General features: G+C 43.9%; 2 protein-coding genes across 3 annotated transcripts in view; both read left to right on the forward strand.

The window, feature by feature from the left end:
• sugct (succinyl-CoA:glutarate-CoA transferase) overlaps nt 1–3,329 on the forward strand; it is a 179,258-nt gene extending 175,929 nt beyond the window's left edge. The window contains exons 14-15 of one of the 2 annotated variants that reach the window (XM_024393146.2): nt 1,004–1,075; nt 2,342–2,445. In XM_024393146.2, the coding sequence (XP_024248914.1) occupies nt 1,004–1,026 (23 nt within the window). In that variant the 3' untranslated portion in view covers nt 1,027–1,075; nt 2,342–2,445. Of the gene's footprint in view, nt 1–1,003; nt 1,076–2,341 lie in introns of both variants that reach the window. The other variant, XM_024393145.1, reaches the window with a different exon arrangement.
• Nucleotides 3,330–11,623: 8,294 nt separating this feature from the next.
• LOC121841296 (uncharacterized mitochondrial protein AtMg00860-like) lies at nt 11,624–11,959 on the forward strand. Its single transcript, XM_042308445.1, has one exon. The coding sequence runs from the start codon at nt 11,624–11,626 to the stop codon at nt 11,957–11,959; it is 336 nt and encodes a 111-aa protein (XP_042164379.1).
• Nucleotides 11,960–21,725: the final 9,766 nt, after the last annotated feature.

Raw genomic sequence — 21,725 nt, forward strand, 5'->3', positions numbered from 1 at the left:
TGAAACAAATAAAGACATGTTTAAACCATACATTTCCTTATATTTGTACATTTTTAAAACAATTCAAATACATTAACTTTCACAAGGTCCAGCAATGCAATTACATTGAACATTGCAAAGGGCTGTGAATAGTTTAGCTCTACCCTGAGCTGGCAGACAAATGGTCCTCTGCCTGCTGGATGTACTGCATGTTGGTTCCAACCTTAAAAGTAACAACAAAGAAAGGTAGCATGTCTGTTAAGAAATGCTTATGTCACACCATCTGGATAAGGCATTTCTTTGCTGTGCTAGGAACTCTAAATGGGGAGATGTAGAAACTCCATTTGATTCGCATTATTATATTCCTCTTTAATTTACAAATCTCATGATGTGACCATGAGACGTGGCTGTATTTAGTGGGATTTTTATATAGCTGAGTCTGCTAGCTAGTTACATTTAGGCTAGTTAGCAATTGCTGTGAAGTCACCAAAAGTATTTGAAATAACAATTGAGGTAGCTACAATGTAATCTAACTCAACTACTACAAACTACATTGAACAAAAATATAAACACAACATGTAAAGTATTGGTCCCATGTTACATGAGCTGAAATGTAAAAATCCCAGAACTGTGCCATATGCACAAAAAGCTTATTTGTCTCTAATGTTGTGCACAAATTTGTTTTCATCCCCATTCGTATGAATTTCACATTTGCCAATATAATCCCTTGCGTAACCAGGTGTTTTGTAGGGAAAACTAATTGGCTGGGCCTGTCTCCCGAGTGGGTGAGCCTGGCTGCCGAGTGGATGGGCCTATGCCCTCCCAGGCCCACCCATGGCTGCACCACTGCCCAGTCATGTGAAATCCATAGATTAGGGCCTAATTAATTTTTTTCAGTTGACTGATTTCTTTATATAAACAGTAACTCGGTTAAATCTTTGAAATTGTTCAATGTTGTATTTATTTTTGTGTTCAGCAGTATTTAAATTAACAAAGGGTAAGTCAATTGTTGTTTATTTTCCAGTGGCACCACAAGTGTGCATTTGATTTTGCGAACTCGCCATATGATCAGCGTCAAGTCAGCAACACTAAAAAGGTTAGATTTCTCAAATTATCTAAATAAAAGTCCCCCACGTAATAGTAAAAACGTGTCAATAACCTGTATTTATTCATGATATATATGAAACAATTTATCTAAACATTAACAATGATTCATATTTGTTCATATTTAAGTGACATTTGCATTAAATGTTGGTTTTAAGATATTCCAAAGTCAAATAAATGTCCCCATTGCGAATCACTGTATATGGAATAGATATTAGCATAGAGCGAGTACTATTCTGGGTGCCGAAGTAAAAGTATTGTAGAGAATACTCAGTAGGGTCTGTAGATTGTAAATATAGTCATTTCATGGGGCTCTGAATAATACGAAGTGTTGCTGGCTTTTTACTCCACCCATTCCATAGCGGCCACAATGCGAATCACTGTATATGGAATAAATAATCATCATATGCAATTACTGCTCTACAGAAAACCTGCTAACCAAACAACATTCATGCTCACTGAATTAAAGGGAAACCACACAAAAATATCAACATTTCATAGATTTTTCCCAAACCTCAAAAGTCTACCCCTGATGTGGTGATGCATTGTTGTGAAGACAGAAAATGACATTTGCTTGTTTTCTATATTTTTTTAAGTGTGAACAAAATGGGAAAACCTGAAAGAATGGGGGAAATCCAAAACTTGGAAAAACCGAACCGAGAGAATCTAATTTCGGGGATAAAAAAAAAAAAATGTTTTAAAAGGCTGTAGAGCATTTCTGAGAAGGTTAAGGTCAGGTCCAATATTGACAATGCACCCAAGAGGGAAAGAGGTTGGGCCATCCTATAAATGTTTTAGAGTAATATTATATATATATATATATATATATATATATATATATGACTTACAGTCATGTGTGAATAAATTATTATGCATGGATGGTCCCGGGAATCAAACCCACTATCCTGGCATTGCAATGCTCTACCAAGATGCATGGCCTGGTTATAAATGCTTTGTGAATCCCCAATAATAAAATTTATAAGGCCTTTATTAAGAGGTGCTAATGCCACCTTTTATAAAGCACAGGTTTATGTCATATTTGACATAGTGGGTTATGTCACATTTGACATGGGTGGTTATGTTACACAGTTATGCCACATTTATGAACCCTTTATAAAGCATTACATACGGTTATAGATTATGTGTAACACATGTAGTGTTTATGAAGGCTTTATGAAGCATTTATAAGCTGCACCAAAAGTCGGAAGTTGTAGTTTGTTTTTAGTGTAACCAATTTGTATCTACTCTTTTTCCACAGGGCCAGCGGTCCGATTCAGCACCTTTGAGAGCAGGGAGCCGATGCCCCCTCCCGTGATTGGTCAACACACTGTGCAAGTTCTCAGAGACAGCCTGTCCTATAATGATGATGTCATCAATCAGCTGCTGGCATCAGGGACAGTTGCCCAGAATGAAGTGCATTGAGAACTGTGCTCTATCTCAATAACTACATAAGCACTACATAAAGGTGGAGAGAGCGGAAGCAAAGAATCTAGAAAATAATAATTGAGAAAGAGCACGGGTGAAATTGGTATATGAGCCATTTGCACACCCTGGATGGAGCACAACTGTTAACCAATGAAAACCTTCATGTTCCACCTAGGGTTGCAAAATGCTGGTAACTTTCCCAAAATTCCTAGGTTTTCCAGATATCTCAGGGATTTCCACCTAAGCCCTGTTTGGACCACTCTGCAGGATTTTTTTGTGTTACTTCCTTGATACAAAGGTTTTGCTTTTGTAAACCATGAATAACCATCAGCGAGCAAAATTAAACCACCAACGTAGCAATAATGACATAATGATGTATGTACACACCCTTTCCTTAGCCAACTAGCATTTTATTTGCATCTCTGCTAGGTCTCAACGGCATCACTTTGTGATTCACACATGATTGATCAATATGACACACTCTACCGTAGGTCTGACATTTCACTCAGGCCAGTGAAATAAGGAAAACATTTCAGCCTTTGGAAGGATATCGCTTAATGCTATCTTGGTGGTCAGTCATCACTCATTACTGCACTTAAATCCTTTATATCATATCCAGAGTTGATCCATGTTCAGCCAAGTGCACGTTTGTGCTGGAGATGCATACAACATTTCTTTTAAGGAACGTAATAAAATATTTTTGTCATGAAATGTGCTTTACACATGTAAGAAATTATTATCAACCAGTGAGATCCAACTAGGTGATTTGTAATTGTTAACCTGACATTCATTAGCAACAAATAAAATGGTTCTGAACATTGTTCTTGTTATTTCACTGGACTATTTGTCTTGTGACCATTAGCTATGTTTTGCCTCTTAGCTTTTGCAAGTAAACATTTCTTATGGTTCAAACCACTCAAATGAAAAGATTAATCAGCACATTTAATTTTTTTTAAATCCATATGATATTTAAAAACGGACGTGTCCTAACTAATGTTGCAAAAAGGAATCTGAATCTTAAAAAGGATGAGAAATGTAACTATCTTGTCTGCAATGTCTTGGGTGGGATGGATATATAGTGGATGTTACAGATCACAATGTCCCATGTAATGGGGCAATTCCACAGTAATGGAATTACTCTTTGAATCAGATTTTTCACTTAAAAATGTTTGCCAAACAATAACCATTGATATCAAAGTTTAACGAACCATACAACTCTATGCACAAGGACTATTTTAAACAATTTACACAGGAAATGTCACAAAAACACATTTACTGGAAGAACTTTACAGATACAAAGTTTGGTAACAGAATTACAGTAAATTCTCCCTCAGCTTTTTTTTTATGTGACCACTTTTTCCAAAAAGCTCTGTTAAATATTTGTTCCGAATTAAGATTCCAAGAGTGGGGTGTCAGCTATGACATGACACCTTGAGTTGGAACAAATATATTTGTGTTAGTAAACTACGCTAGGTAAAGGAATTACGGTAACAGAATTACATCATGGTTCCCTGATCTGTACTATACCGAAATGCATATGAATATCATTATCTTCATGGTGATGTATCCTGAATAGGTATACAACTGTAGAACTGCCTAATATCCTTCTTTGGCATATTTGGGTATTATTCTTGTAACGGGAATTCTTCGTCCTCCTCTGACGAGGAGTAAGAAATGTTGGACCAATGCGCAGCATGGTATGTGTTCATGATGTTTATTGACTGAACACTGAAAATACAAAAATAACAACGTGAAATTAACGGAAACCGAAACAGTCCTGAAAAGTGCAGAAAACACTAGACAGAAAATAAACACCAACGAAACACAAGTGGGAAAAGGCTACCTAAGTATGATTCTCAGTCAGAGACAACTAACGACACCTGTCTCTGACTGAGAACCATACCAGGCCAAACGCAAAACACAACATAGAAAACGGAACATAGACAACCCACCCAACTCACGCCCTGACCATACTAAAACAAAGACATAACAAAGGAACTAAGGTCAGAACATGACAATTCTACACACGGGCTATAATGGTAATGAGCTCTGACCCCAAACAAGATCACATTTGGTTGGTAAAGGACCATACCAAATCTGAAACAATCATAGACGTCTTTGTTTCATAAGTTTGGACATCACAGCACAGTACAGTAAAGTAGATATCTTTAGTACGGTACATTATGCTGTACCCTACTTTGCTGTACATTACTGTACTTTAATATACTGTACTGTGCTGTCCAAACTTGTGAAACATAGACTTCTGAGATTGTTTCCGGCCAGGGGCAGAGAGAGGAAGAGTGAGAGGAAGGCGTTGCCCAAACTGTTTTCACAGTCTTGCTTTGACCACCAAATGACAGAAAGAGGGGAAAAAAACAGTTATTTAGCTGAACATAACAGTGTGGTAGTGTCAGAGTCATGTGTATAGGAGGCAGGGAAGTCAGGCGCAGGAGAATCAAACTGAGTGTAATGGAGTTATTTAATAACAATGAATGAAACATACTCCAAACAATAATATCTTAAAGATTTGTTGGTTTTCGGTAACGGAACTACAAGGCACAAGGAAATGTTTCTTAAACTTACACAAGGCAATTAATTTCTCCAAAACGAAATATAAGTGTTGATATTAGTTGGTAGGGGTCTTTACTTCAACATTAATGTGTTTTAATGTATTTCTAATACCCTTTAAGACTTTTTCTGGTATATGTCATCTGAGACCCCTTTTCCATCTGCTTGACCAGAAATCAAAGCATTTGCTTATTTCCTAATTTTAGGATGGAAGATTGTTGAAAAATGTATACATGTCTTAATAAAATAAAAATAAATATATAGACTCATCTTTCATTTGACACCCAATTTGACATGCTCCCAATATGACATGCACATGGGTCCTTTTGGATGGATAAACCAATGGCTATAGAGTACCACAGTATCAGTCATAATACCCATGAAACCTAGCGGTCATGCAGGGAAATGTTTGCAATTGTTTTTCCACCATTCATTTTTCCCATAGGGGATTTTAGAAACACTTAAAATAATGGCTGTTTCGAATAGGCTTACCCTGGCGTGACATTTTGATAACCGTGTAAATCTCTATAGGACAAGGTGCCTTTTATCAATATATTCGCTTGTACAATCCTTTCGGAAAGTATTCAGACCCCTTTCCACATTACGTTACAGCCTTATTCTTGATTAGATGTTCAGGAGTCTCATGGCTTGGGGGTAGAAGCTGTTTAGAAGCCTCTTGGACCTATGCCTCTTGGACCAGGAGCTGCTGCTCCAGTTTCAACTGCTCTGCCTGCGGCTATGGAACACTGACCTGTTCACCGGACATGCTATCTGTCCCAGACCTGCTGTTTTCAACTCTTCAGAGACTGCAGGAGCGGTAGATATACTCTTAATGATCGGCTATGAAAAGCCAACTGGCATTTACTCCTGAGGTGCTGACTTGCTGCACCCTCGACAACTACTGTGATTATTATTATTTGACCATGCTGGTCATTTATGAACATTTGAACATCTTGGCCATGTTCTGTTATAATCTCCACCCGGCACAGCCAGCAGAGGACTGGTTGCACATTTAAAATGCTTTGGTAAAACGGCTTTAAGTTTCCCTTGCATTAAAGTCCCCAGCCACTAGGCGGGGTGCCTCTGGATGAGCGTTTTCCTGTTTGCTTATGGTGGTATACAGCTCATTGAGTGCGGTCTTATTGCCAGCATCGGTCTGTGGTAGTATGTAGACAGCTAAGAAAATACAGATGAAAACTCTCTTGGTAGATAGTGTGGTCTGCAGCTTATCATGATATACTTACTTACTTACTTACTTACTTACTTACTTACTTACTTACTTACTTACTTACTTACTGACTTTATTGTCCCCATGGGGAAATGTTGTTGCAGTACTCTACCTCAGGGGAGTGTAACCTCCAGACTTCCTTAGATATCATGCACCAGCTGTTGTTTACAAATATACAAGGACTGCCACCTTGTCTTACCAGAGGTTGCTGTTATATCCTGCCGATACAGTTTAAAACCCACCAGCTATATGTTACTAATGTCGTCATTCAGCCACGAGAAGGTGAAAAATAAGATATTACAGTTTTTAATGTCCCATTGGTAGTTTTCTTGTTCGTAGGTCAACGATTTACAGTATTTTCCAATGATTGCACTTTGGCCAATAGAACGGATGGCAGTCGGGATTTACTTGCTTGCCTACGAATTCTCAGAAGGCAGGCCGACCTCTGCCCCCTTTTTCTCTGTCTTCTCTTCACTCAAATGACAGGGATTTGGGCCTATTCCTGGGAAAGCAGTATATCCTTCACGTCTGACTCATTAATTAATGCAACCGCTGTGTCAGATTTCAAAAAAACTTTATGGAAAAAACATAATCTGAGAACGGTGCTCAGAGCCCAAAACAGCCAGAGAAATATCTGCCATTTTGTAGTCAACAGAAGTTAGAAATAACACCATAAATATTCACTTACATTTGATGATCTTCATCAGAAGGCACTCCCAGGAATCCCAGTTCGACAATAAATGACTGCTTTGTTCCATAAAGTCCATAATTTATGTCCAAATAGCCAATTGTTGTTAGCGTGTTCAGCCCACTAATTCATCTTCATGAGGCGCAAGCACTTTGTCCAGACAAAAGCTCGAAAAGTTCAGTTACAGTCTTTTAGAAACATGTCAAACGATGTATGGAATCAATCGTTGGGATGTTTTTAACATAAAACATCAATAATGTTCCAACCGGAGAATTCCAATGTATGAAGAAAAGCACTGAAACGAGAGGTAACTCTGTCGGGAGCACGCGTCATGAGACTAAGGCACTCTACCAGACCACTGACTCAAAGAGGTCTCATGAGCCCCTCCTTTATAGTAGAATCCTCATTCAAGTTTCTAAAGACGGCTGACATCTAGTGGAAGCCATAGGAAGTGCAACTTGACTCCATAGACACCGTAGGCCAAGCTTTGAAAAACTACAAACCTCAGATGTCCCACTTCCTGGTTGGATATTTCTCAGGTTTTTGCCTGCCATATGAGTTCTGTTATGATCACAGACATCATTCTAACATTTGTAGAAACTTTGTAGAAACTGTTTTCTCTGCAATACTACTAATAATATATGCATGCATATATTAGCATCTGGGACAGAGTAGGAGGCAGTTCACTCTGGGCACGCTATTCATCCAAAAGTGAAAATGCTGCCCCCTATCCTAAAAAGGTTAATGACTGGCAGACCCCAGAGTCAGGGCAGGCAGAGGTCAGTAATCCAGGGTTGTTTGACAAGGTACTGAACAACAGGCAGGCTCAGGGTCAGTGCAGGCAGAATGTTCAAAAACTGGAAAAGCTAGAAAACAGGAACAAGAGACAGAAAAGAGCATGGGAAAAAACACTGGTAGGCTTGACGAAACAAAACTAACTGGCAACAGACAAACAGAGAACACAGATATAAATACACTAGGGATTATGAGAAAGGTGGGCGACACCTGGACGGGGGGTGGAGACAAGCACATAGATAGGTTAAACAGATCAGGGTGTGATAAACGACCCTATGCACGCAGCCAAGAAAACACAGGAGTGGCTTCGGGACAAGTCTCTGAATGTCCTTGAGTGGCCCAGCCAGAGCCCGGACTTGAACCCAATCTAACATCTCTGAAAAGACCTGAATGTAGTGCAGCGACACTCCCCATCCAACATGACAGAACTTGAGAGGATCTGCAAAGAAGAATGGGAGAAACTCCACAAATACGGGTGTGCCAAGTTTGTAACGCCATACCAAAGAAGAATGGCGCCAGAGAGGATGGCTGATGTTTTACGTGCTCCTAACCAACTGTGTAATTTGTTAATTTTTTACGTTGTTTGTAACTTATTTTGTAACCTATTCTGTACAATATTGCTGCTACCGTCTCTTATGACCGAAAATAACTTCTGGACATCAGAAGAGCGATTGCTCACCATGAACTGATAAAAGCTTTTTCCTTTAACCTTTCTAGCGCAGCGGAACGCCTCGACAACATTCTGCTGAAAAGGCAGTGCGCGAAATTCAAAAATATATATTTTTAAATATGTAATTTTCACAGATTAACAAGTACAATACAGCAAATGAAAGATAAACATATTGTTAATCTACCAATCATGTCCGATTTCAAAACTGCTTTACAGCGAAAGCACAACATATGATTATGTTAGGTCGTAAGTAAAGAAAACACAGCCATTTTTCCAGCCAAAGATAGGAGTCACAAAAAGCAGAAATATAGATAAAATTAATCACTAACCTTTGATGATCGTCATCCGATGACACTCATAGGACATCATGTTACACAATACATGTATGTTTTGTTCGATACTGGGCATATTTATATCCAAAAATCTCAGTTTACATTGACGCCTTACATGCAGTAATGTTTTGATTCCAAAACATCCAGTGATTTTCTACGTATTCCCCAAGGTGTCTACAGCATTGTGACGTAGTTTTACACATTTATGTTGAAGAATAGCCTTAGGCGGCTGGCTACATTGCGTAAGTGGTCACCTGATGACTCCCAGGGTGACTCTCGCGTAAAATATAGAGGTAGCCATTACTCCAATCAGTCCTACTGAAAAACGAATTGTCCCGACGGATATATTATAGAATAGATATTAGAAAAACACCTTGAGGGTTGATTATAAACAGCGTTTGCCATGTTTCTGTCGATATTACGGAGCTAATTTTGAATATTTTTCGCCGTTTTCAAGACTGCAATTTCCCAGCCAAATGTGAAGAACAAACGGAGCTAATTTCGCCTACAAAAATAATCTTTTGGGAAAAAATTAACTTTGGCTATCTACCTGGGAGTCTTGTGAGTGAAAACATCCAAAGTTCATCAAAGGTAAACAATTTAATTTGATTGCTTTTCTGATTTGTGACAAGATTGCCTGCTGCTAGCAAGGCATAATGCTATGCTAGACTATCAATAAACTTACACAAATGCTTGTCTAGCTTTGGCTGTAAAGCATATTTTGAAAATCTGAGATGACAGGGTGATTAACAAAAGGCTAAGCTGTGTCTCACTATATTTCATTTGTGATTTTCATGAATAGGAAGTTTTTCTAGGGATATTTATGTCCGTTGCGTTATGCTATTTAGTGTCAGGCGATGATTACGCTCCCGGACCTGAGATGGGGAGTCACAAGATTAATTAAGTACCTTTCGGACTCTGCTCTGGCCTACTCAACTCTGCCTGCCCTTTGACTTGTCGTTTGCCTACCCCCCTGTTTTTGTTATTAACATTGTTACTTTGAAACTGTCTGCATCTGGGTCTTCTCCTAAGCCTTGACAGTACGAACTGGCCATGACGGTCCCAGCAGACTCAGACCAGCTTCGCAAAGCCGTCTCCTGCCAAACTGACGCCGTTTCTCGCACAGTGTTCTATCATCATCGAGCAGCAGCCCTCTTCCTTCCCCTCGGACTGCTCGAAGATAGCTTACTGGGAGGGCTCTCACCTGGGATTCGGCCATGTGGGAACAACAGTTGCACGTATGCTTCAGTCTGGAGGAGTGCATAGTTTTTGATTCTCCATTGTCCAGGATAGAGACTGCCCAGAAGTTACTCCAGCTTCGGTAAGACTCCCGCAATGTGGCAGACTATGCTGTGGATTTTCGGACATTGGCAGCTGAGAGTGCCTGGAACCCGGATTCACTGTTTCGACACGTTCCTGCACAAAGTATTGTAGGAGGTTATGGACAAACTAGCAGCCCGGTAACTATGGATGGATCTCAACTCACTCATTGCCTTCACCATCCTGATCAATGGGTGGCTACGGGAACGCAGGAAGGAGAGGGGATCCGATTCCACTCGCCCGCCAAACAATTCCACCTCGTATCCGAGGTATCCCGGAAGTCCCGACATCTCCATTGCCGAGAGGACTCGAGGCTATCAGAGTTCCCCCGAGAGTCTCCGAAGTCTGCAGAATCATCTCTTCCTCAGCCGATGCAACTAGACAGAGCTAGACTGTCCCCATCTGGACATCTACACCGGCTTCACTTGTAGAGGTGCCTGTATTGCGGGACTACTGGTCATTTCGTGTCCTCCTGTCCACTAGAAGACCAGGCTCACCAGTAGGGGTGAGTACTTTGGGAACCAGTCAGAATCTCTCTGGGTACTCATTGACTCTGGGGCAGATGAGAATTTTATGGACGCTACCCTGGCGTCCGAGCTAGCCATCCCCACTCAGCCCTTTTCCATTCCCATGGAAGTTGGAGCGCTGAATGGGCACACTCTAGGCCAGGTCTCCCACAATACCACTCCCATTAAGTGTCAGGGTACCACAGTGAGGCTATCCAATTCATGCTAATTAAGTCTCCTCAGGTTCCTGTGGTATTGGGATTCTCTTGGCTCCAGCAACACCATTCCCTTTTTGACTGGACTGCTGGTGCCATCATGGGCTGGAGCCCATTCTGCCATGCCCATTGTCTGAAGTCAGTGCAACCTCCCTGTGGTCCTGGTACTCCGCGGGAATGGCATTTTAGTAAGGCCCGGACCACCTCACTTCTTCCGCACCGACCCTATGACTGCGGGATAAACCTTCTCCCAGACATCACACAGCCCCAGGTCCGTAGACCAAGGCTATGGAGACCTACATCGAGGACTCCCTAGCTGCAGGGTGTATCTGTCCTTCTGCCTCCCACGCCAGCGCAGGCTTCATCTTTGTGGAGAAGAAGAACAAAACGCTGCGTTTGTGCATTGACTACCGGGACCTCAATGACATCACGGTTAAGAACCGCTACCCACTACCACTCATCGCCTCGGCCTTCGAGCCACTCCAGGGGGCCACCTTTTTCTCCAATTTGGACCTGCGGAATGCCTACAATCTGGTGCGGATACGGGAGGGGGACGAGAGGAAGACTGCCTTCACCATGGCCAGCGGTCACTACGAATATCTGGTCATGCCATTTGTCCTTACCAACACCCCAGCAGTGTTCCAGGCCCTGGTCAATGACGTTCTCTACGACATGTTGAACCGGTTCATCTTCATCTACCATGACAACATCCTCGTTTTCTCCCACTCAGCCCAAGAACACGTGCTCCACATACAATAGGTCCTCCAGCGCCTCCTGGAGAACCAGCTTCAACATGAATGTGGAGAAATGCGAATGCCATCGCTCCATCTTCCCCTTTCTTGGTTACATCATTGCTGCAGGGAATGTACAGATGGATCCCGGGAAGGAGAGAGCAGTGGTGGATTGGCCCCAGCCTACGTCCAGAGTGCAGCTGCAACGTTGCCTGGGATTTTCCAACTTTTATCCCCGCTTTATCTGGGGCTACAGCACCCTAGCTTCCCCCCTGTCTGCACTCACCTCTCCCAAGGTTCCGTTCATGAGGTCCCCAGTTGCTGACCGGGCATTCCGGGAAGTCAAACACCGCTTCACCACAGCTCCCATATTGGTTCATCTTGACCCGTCCTGTTAGTTCGTGGGGAGGCTGATGCTTCGGATGTCAGAGTGGGGTCTGTCCTGTCCCAGCATTCTGATCTCAAGTTACATACCTGCGCCTTTTTCTCCCATCGCCACAGAGAGGAATTACGATGTGGGAAATTGTGAGCTTCTCGTGGGGAAGATGGTGTTGGAGGAGCGGAGACACTGGTTGGAGGAGGCGGAACATCCGTTCATTGTGTGGACAGATCACACGAACCTGGAATATCTCCATCCCGCCAAACGTCTCAATTCCAGGCAAGCTAGGTGGGCACTGCTTTTCACCCTGTTTAACTTCTTTGGGATAGGGGGTGATATTTTGACGTCCAGATGAAAAGCGTGCCCAAAGTAAACTGCCTGCTACTCAGGCCCAGAAGCTAGGATATGCATATAATTGGTAGATTTGGATAGAAAACACTAAAGTTTCTAAAACTGTTAAAATGATGTCTGTGAGTCACCTGGTGAGGCACCTGGTTGCAGTTCCTATGGCTTCCACTAGATGTCAACAGTCTTTAGAAATTGGTTGATGTTTTTCCTTTGAAAAATGAAGAAGTATGGCTATTCAGAATGAGTGTCAAGCCAAGTGGACTCTTTTGTTTGGGGCGCGCGACCTGTAGCTCTCTCCACTCTGATTTTATCCGCTATTGAACACAGTATATTCCGTTTACATTTTAGGATACCTAAGGATGGATTAGGAAAGTTGTTTGAAATGTTTGGACAAAGTTTTCAGGTAACTTATTAGATCATTTGTAGTCATGTTGGGCGATTTGGAACCAGTGTTTTTCTGAATCAAACGCGCCAAATAAATGGACATTTTGGGGATATAAAAAAGGAGTTTATCGAACAAAAGGACCATTTGTGATGTTTCTGGGACTTATTGGAGTGCCAACAGAAGAATATCCTCAAAGATAAGGCATGAATTATATAGTTTTTTCTGACTTTTGTGTCGCCACCTGCCTGGTTGAAAATGATTGTTATGCACATGTATTGTGGGGTGCTGTCCTCAGATAATCGCATGGTTTGCTTCCGCCTTAAAGCCTTTTTAAAATCTGAGACCGCGGCTGGATTAACAAGAAGGTAAACTTTATTTTTCATATTGCATGTGTATTTTCAAGAAGGTTAAATGTTTACAATTCTGTGGTTTGAATTTGGCGCCCTGCACTTTCACTGGATGTTGGTCAGGTGGGACGCTACCGTCCCACCTAGCCTAGAGAATTGAACTTCTCCCTCTCCTATCGACCGTGTTGCAAGAATATCAAGCCAGAAGCGCTGTCATGCCACTATAGCCCCGCTACACTCTCGCACCCCAAGACCATCCTTCCCACCTCGTGCCTGATGACGGCACTCAGTTGGGAAATAGGGAAGCAGGTCCGTGAGGCGCTGTGTTCCCAGCCGAATCCCAGGGGGCCCAGATAACCGGATGTTTGTTCCTAACGCTGTCCGCTCCTCGGTCCTGGAGTGGGCCCACTCCTCCAGGCTTGCCTGCCACCCAGGTTCCCGTCAAACCCTGGCCTTTGTGCGGCAACGTTTTTGGTGTCCGACCATGGTCCCGGATGTCTCTGCGTTCGTTGCGACCTGCACAGTCTGTGAGCAGAACAAGACTCCTCCGCAAGCTCCGGCTGGTCTCCTTCAACCTCTGCCTGTCCCTCACCGTCCCTGGTCTCACATATCCCTGGACTTCATCACGGGTCTTCCCCCGTCTGATGGCAACATCGCTATCCTGACAGTAGTGTACCGGTTTTCCAAAGCCGCCCACTTCATTCCCCTTTTGGACTCCCGGTGGACATGGTCTCCAACCAGAGACCTCAGTTCTCGTCCCGTTCCTGGAAGGCATTCTGCATGTTCATTTGGTCATCGGCCAGCCTGTCCTCTCGGTTCCACCCTAAGTCCAATGGCCAGTCAGCAAGCCAATCAAGACCTGGAGACGACTCTTCGCTGCCTTGTCTCCACCAACCCCATCATCTGGAGCCAGCAACTCATGTGGGTTGAATAAGCCCGCAACATCCTCCCCTGCTCTACCACTGTCCTCTCGCCTTTCGAAGAGGTCGGCATACCCTCAGCCCAGATGTTTGTCCGCCGCTGTCGCCATACCAGGTATCGACAACAAGCGGATCACCACCGAACCCCAACTCCCCGGTATCATCTCAGGCAGCGGGTATGGCTGTCCACTCCAGACCTGCCCCTCCGGGTGGAGTACCACAATCTTTCCCCCCATTTTATCAGCCCTTTCCGCATCTCCAAGATTATTAGGCCATCTGCTGTTCGTCTTCTGTTACCCCATATCCTCCATATGCATCCCACTTTTCATGTGTCTAGGATTAAACCTATGTCTCACAGTCTCCTGTTTCTAGGCCCACCCCTCTTCCCCATGTCATCGACTGCCAACCGGCATACACGATGATGTGCCTCCTGATGGTTTGATCACGGGGCAGGGGATTCCAGTACCTGGTTGAAAGGGAGGGTTGTGGCCCAGAGGAGAGGTGCTGGATTCCCGCTAGAGACATCCTAGACCCAGGCCTCGTCACTTAAGTTCCAATGCTGGCACCCTGGTCAGTTTCTTTGGGGTATCTGTACATGACTTTATTATTCATATTTTTGACTACTTTTACTTTCACTTCACTAAATACCTAAAGAAAATACTGTACCTTTTACTCCATACGTTTTTCCTGACACCCAAAAGTACTCGTTACATTTTGAATGCTTAGCAAGATAGGAAAATTGTCCAATTCACACACTTATCAAGAGAACATCATTCATTTATAAATGATGTCTGAGTGTTGGAGTGTGCCTCTTGCTATCAGTAAATAAAAAATAAAACATTGTATGGTGCCGTCTGACTTGCTTAACAAAACTTGCTTGACTTGCTTAACATTTACTTAAGTATGACAATTTGGTACTTTTTTCACCACTGCCCCCTGCCACATACGCCTCAGATCCGACCCACTGAATTGCTCCTCCATTTTGTCCCTATACTTGGGTCTCGCCATCTTGATGGATCTGCATAGATTGCATTTGTACTGTTTAACCATACAATTGTCCCCGGTCAACTTGCCGTGTTTATAAGCAGCATCTGTCTCGTTCAGTTTCCTGACAAGGCTGCCATCAATCCACAGTTTTTGATTTGGGTAAGTTATGAAAGACACCATCGGTAACACATCATCTTCAGCCACACCAAGCTACGAACGTACAGTACATGGTAGGCAAAGGGAAAGTACATTGTGTCACGCCCTGGTCTTAGTATTTTGTGTTTTCTTTATTTATTTGGTCAGGCCAGGGTGTGACATGGGTTTATTTTGTGTTGTGTTTATGTATGGGGGTTTTTCGTAGGTTTTGGGATTGTGGCTTAGTGGGGTTTTCTAGCGTAGTCTATGGTTGCCTGAGGCGGTTCTCAATCAGAGGCAGGTGATTCTCGTTGTCTCTGATTGGGAACCATATTTAGGCAGCCATATTCTTTGAGTGTTTCGTGGGTGATTGTTCCTGTCTCTGTGTTAGTTTGCACCAGTTTAGGCTGTTTCGGTTTTCACGTTACGTTTATTGTTTTTGTATTGTTCGTGTTTCATCGTAATTAAAGATGTATCATATTAACCACGCTGCATTTTGGTCCGACTCTCTTTCGACGGAAGAAAACCGTAACAGAATCACCCACCACACCAGGACCAAGCGGCGTGGTGACAGGCAGCGGCAGCAGGAGAAACACAGTTTGGAATATACGACTTGGGAGGAAATAGACAGGTGGGCGGTCGACCCAGAGAGAGTGCCGGAGCCCGCCTGGGATTCGCTGGAGCAGTGCGAAGAGGGTTATAGGAGAATGGAGTTGAAGAGGCGATACGAGGGAACACGGTTGGCAAGGAAGCCCGAGAGTCAGCCCCAAAAATGTCTTGGGGGGGGGCTCAGGGAGAGTGTGGCAGAGTCAGGGTTCAGACCTGAGCCAACTCCCCCTGTTTATTGTGAGGAGCAGCGATCACAGGACTTCTGGACTTGGGAGGAGATATTGGACGGAACAGGACCCTGGGCACAGCCTGGAGAATATCGCCGCCCCAAAGAAGAACTGGAGGCGGCGAAAGCGGAGAGGCGCTGGTATGAAGAGGCAGCACGGCGACGCGGATGGAAGCCCGAGAGTCAGACCCAAAAATCTATTGGGGGGGGGGCTCACAGGGAGTATGGCTACGCCAGGTAGGAGACCTGCGCAAACTTCCTGTGCTTACCGGGGGGCTAAAGAGACCGGGCAGGCACCGTGTTATGCTGTGGAGCGCACAGTGTCTCCAGTGCGGGTGCATAGCCCGGTGCGGTACATACCAGCTCCTCGTATTGGCTGGTCTAGAGTGGGCATCGAGCCAGGTAAGGTTGGACAGGCTTGGTGCTCAAGAGCTCCAGTGCGCCTGCACGGTCCGGTCTATCCAGTGCCACCTCCACATACCAGTCCTCCGGTGGCAGCTCCCCGCACCAGGCTTCCTGTGCGTGTTCTCGGCCCAGTACCAAAAGTGCCAGCACCACGCACCAGGCCTTCAGTGCGCCTCACCTGTTTAGCGCTGTCAGAGCCTTCCTCCTCTCCAGCGCTGCCGAAGTCTCCCGCCTGTTTAGCACTGCCAGAGCCTTCCTCTTCTCCAGCGCTGCCGGAGTCTCCCGCCTGTTTAGCGCTGCCAGAGCCTTCCTCCTCTCCAGCGCTGCCGGAGTCTCCTGCCTGTTCAGCGCAGCCAGAACTGCCAGTCTGCATGGAGCAGCCAGAGATGCCAGTCTGCATGGAGCAGCCAGAGCTGCCAGTCTGCATGGAGCAGCCAGAGCTGCCAGTCTGCATGGAGCAGCCAGAGCTGCCAGTCTGCATGGAGCAGCCAGAGCTGCCAGTCTGCATGGAGCAGCCGGAATGGCCAGTCTGCATGGAGCAGCCAGAGCTGCCAGTCTGCATGGAGCAGCCAGAGCTGCCAGTCTGCATGGAACAGCCAGAGCTGCCAGTCTGCATGGAGCAGCCAGAGCTGCTAGTCTGCATGGAGCTGCCAGAGCTGCCAGACTGCATGGATCAGCCAGAGCTGTCAGTCTGCATGGAGCAACCAGAGCAGCTAGAGCCGCCAGTCAGCCAGGATCCGCCAGTCAGCCAGGATCTTCCAGATCCGCCAGTCAGCAATGATCTTCCAGAACCACCAGTCAGCCAGGATCTGCCAGAACCACCAGCTAGCCAGGATCTGCCAGAGCCAACTACCTGCCTGAGCATCCTCTCAGTACTGGGCTTCCTCTCGGTACTAGGCATCCTCTCAGTACTGGGCTTCCTCTCAGTACTGAGCTACCCCTCAGTGCCGAGCTACTCCTCAGTCCTGAGCTTCCCCTCAGTCCCGAGCTTCCCCTCAGTCCCGAGCTTCCCCTCAGTCCCGAGCTTCTACCTCAGTCCCGAGCTGACCCTCAGTCCAGTGGGGTCCTTAGTGAGGGTTATTAGGCCTAGGTCGGCGGCGAGGGTCGCCAATCAAAGGACGCGTTACAGGGGGACTAAGACTTGGTTGGAGTGGGGTCCACGTCCCGAGCCGGAGCCGCCACCGTGGACAGACGCCCACCCGGACCCTCCCCTATGGGTTTTAGTGTGCGGCCGGGAGTCCGCAACTTGGGGGGGGGGTTCTGTCACGCCCTGGTCTTAGTATTTTGTGTTTTCTTTCTTTATTTGGTCAGGCCAGGGTGTGACATGGGTTTATTTTGTGTTGTGTTTATGTATGGGGGTTTTTCGTAGGTTTTGGAATTGTGGCTTAGAGGGGTTTTCTAGCGTAGTCTATGGTTGCCTGAGGCGGTTCTCAATCAGAGGCAGGTGATTCTCGTTGTCTCTGATTGGGAACCATATTTAGGCAGCCATATTCTTTGAGTGTTTCGTGGGTGATTGTTCCTGTCTCTGTGTTAGTTTGCACCAGTTTAGGCTGTTTCGGTTTTCACGTTACGTTTATTGTTTTTGTATTGTTCGTGTTTCATCGTAATTAAAGATGTATCATATTAACCACGCTGCATTTTGGTCTGACTCTCTTTCGACGGAAGAAAACCGTAACACATTGAAATAACTGGAGATAATATAAACACAAGGGTGACTTGGAAGGTATTTTTTTGGTAATTACGTGGTAATAAATGATAAATTACCATGTATGTTTATTGGTATGTCTTCGGTATTGCTTTGAAAGAGACTGGCATGACTATGTATTCCCATAGTATTAAGTTGGTTCTTACTTGTACTTACCTTTAGGACTAAAATGTGTTAGTATACATTTTGTGACTGTGTTCCTTGGTGTTTCTTATATATTATATTGAAATAGTGGCGTGACTAGGTATTTACATACTGTAGTTATTAGCTGTTACTTAGTTATACCTACCTTTTTACTTACTTGTATTTACCTATAATAAAACAAATTTACTTTTTTATTTACTAATTAAGTACATAGTGTTTACTTGCTTGATTACTAGTAAGAAAGTTTATGACTAAATGGTTACTACATATTTTGTTTTTCTTACTATGTATTTAAATAGTAATTAACGGGCTTACCAGTGTGTTTTTTAAAATAATTCCCAGCATTATATTGACAGTGCTTACAATTCCTCATTCAAAAAGCTCTTAATATCTATGTGTAATGAAATTATAAATAAAGTGCTGTATACTGCTGTTTTAAACATAATCCCTCTGATCATAACCCGAAATGTGGTGGTCTTGAGCAACTTCAGTCACTCCTGTGCTATTACGTGCTCTGATTCCCATGAGTTACAGTGATGCTTCTGCAACTGAAACAAACATTTCTTATTGGATAAGCCCAGGTTAGTCCCTCCCAGTTTCAGCCTGTTTGCTTCCATTTGGTTCATGGTGAATACACCTCAGGAATACACAGCCATTGTTAATTTTGATCCACATAAGACTATGAACAATCCTGAACTAGGCCCTGTTCAAATACTCTTCAAGTGCATCCTTCATTCATCGCCTCTTTAAAGTCAATAATCTGACAAGACATAAATGGTGAAAGCCTTGCAATGGAAAGCTATTTTACCCCAATCTAGTCATGACAAAACATTGATTATTCAAGGAAGGGAGGAAGTAAGGGGCTGATTAAATCTGTATCGTGGAAAATCCATTGTGTAGCGTGGTTTAAATGTAAAGGTCATTTCCGAATGAGCCGACATATGCAGTGTTTACCGTGAATGCAGTCTGCGAATGCGGGAGGATTGTCTTTAAATTTAAATCACACTATAACATGCATCTTCCACGATTGAAGATTGAGTCGAGCCCTAATGATGATTAAACATGGAGTAACCAAACAGGGAACTTGAATTGCTATGGGTGTCATGCAAATTGACATGGCACAAGGGCCCATGGATATTATTATGTTTCTACAGCCACCACAGCGAACGGATAGTGTGATGCACATTATATTGTTTTTCTGCTTTTATTTTCAGACTGTCTCCCTCGGGAGCGATTATACAGTAGGGATGCTGGTTTTTTGGGAAATATATCTGATAAACATTCATTGTTCAGAATTCGGTTGCAAATAGGTGAATAAAAGAGGAGCAATGCACGAAATACCAAAGATAAACGAGAAATGGTACAAAGTTCAAGCAATGTTGTTTTTATGTAATATTTTATATAAGACCTCATCATCTCATTTTGAGCACATTGATATGAAGTCTGATGAGAGCTGTGGAAAAGACTTCCTGTTTTCCGTATGCGGTCTGCTGACGCTTTAAGGGGATGGACCGATTATCCAGCTGGGGCAGCTGTTCATGACATTACCTTTCCCCCCACGGCCCACGCTGCACTGCCCTGGCTTCAGCCAATGGGAACTGAACCGCATCACCATCACTTCCAGTTTCATGTGTGTACCCCATTTCCATAGCAGCAATTGATTCCCACCCCTACCCCATATTTTCTAAAGAAATAACATGCAATGAGATTAAATAACCAGACCAAAGACGAATCTATGGTTTTAACTGAAGTGCTGGGGAAGGACAGGAGAGGTTGAATGCATAACACATCTGTGTGGCTGCCTGAGGAATATGGAAGTATTTTATATTTGAGCTTTCTTTATTTCATATGGCGAGCAGTTCAATTCACTGGTACTACGGAAAGAAAATACTTATTATCAAGTAATATCAATAACCCTCCTTTATTATCATTGACTGAGCAAGCTAAGTGTAACTTAAAATAAAATCAAGTGTTTCTTATTGGACAGATGGTACCTCCCAGTTTTACTGATTTCCAGAGTGTTTTCTTCTGTTAACTTCCTACCAAATATGACTACAGAAATGTGTGTTGTTTAGCAACAAAACTGATGTGTGTGCAAGTGTGGAGCACAACAGGCGAGGTTGGCTAAGAATCAAAGGATTGTTGACAACATGTCAACTATATTTCCTTTCCAAATCTTTATTGAAAATATAAATACATTTGCACAAAGAGAACTTGCTGTCTCTCAAATACATTGTTACGGTTTGTTTTTTTTTCTCCCCAATTTCATTATATTCAGTTGGTAGTTATAGTCTTGTCTCATTGCTGCAACTTCCGTATGGACTCGGAAGAGGCGAAGGCCGAGAGCTGTGCGTCCTCTGAAACACAACCCAACCAAACCACACTGCTTCTTGACACAATGCCCACTTAACCCAGAAGCCAGCCGCACCAATGTGTCAGAGGAAACACCATACACCTGGCAACCATGTCAGCGTACACTGAGCCCGGCCCGCCACAGGAGTTGTTCGTGTGTGGTGGGACAAGGACATCCCAGCTGGCAAACCCTCCCCTAACCCAGACGACGCTGGACCAGTTGTGCGCCGCCCCATGGGTCTCCCGGTTGAAGCCGGCTGCGACAGAGCCTGGACTCAAACCCAGAAACTCTAGTGGCACAGCTAGCACTGCAATGCAATGCCAAGACCACTGCACCAATTGGGAGGCATACATTGTTACAGTTGTTGGTTAGCTAGCTTTTGAATTTTAGCCATATTAGCATACACGTGACGAATCAAAACACCTCAAAACATGGTATCAATAGCAAGATACAACAAGCTGAAACGAGCCACAGATGATTCCCCACATTGCAGCTTCTTGTCATTGTTGCTAGCTATATTGAACATCAATTTTCGTGAAGTTGTCTATACCATTTGGGACATTATCGTGACAGGCAGGAAAGAGTCAATCGATCAGAAAGAACGCGAAGCAAGTCGACTAATTTAAGTTTTCAAATACCTGGTCTTCAATCCACATTAAAGGTTGACACAGGAGTGAATATTCAAGCCAACTCTGGGTAAGTGCAAGGGCTGCCTTCATTTCCAAAATCACCTCTGTCCAGGTAACTGAGTGCTGAGCAGCAGCAAGCTGAGAAGTTTCTATGGCTACTCACAAGCAGAGTGGCTGTATTGCATTCGTGGAATTAGTTCTCAGGGCATATCTGCCGGATATAGCTAGCGGGAATTGGGAAAATTAGCGTGGTAGGTTAGGATAATTAGGTTAAGGTTAGGAAAGGGGTTAGGATTAGCTAAAATGCTAAAATTGTCCCTGACATGACTCAAATATATCTGGGTACAACCAAGCTTGCCCTGAGAACAATCTTGGTTTCCACTAATGTGATTGTGGCGCAGAGTGGGGACAGAAAGATTAGCAACTGGGAGGAAGTTGTTTTTGATTTTTGTGTGTAAAAATGAGCACTGGAAGGGACGGGAGTAATTTTTATCATATCAGAAAATATACTGCAGCTAGACTCTTACCCGTATACAGTGCCTTCAGAAAGTATTCAGTCCCCTTGATATTTTCCACATTTTGTTACGTTACA

This window comes from Oncorhynchus tshawytscha, linkage group LG29 (assembly GCF_018296145.1).
Source record: "Oncorhynchus tshawytscha isolate Ot180627B linkage group LG29, Otsh_v2.0, whole genome shotgun sequence".
Lineage (NCBI taxonomy): Eukaryota > Metazoa > Chordata > Actinopteri > Salmoniformes > Salmonidae > Oncorhynchus > Oncorhynchus tshawytscha.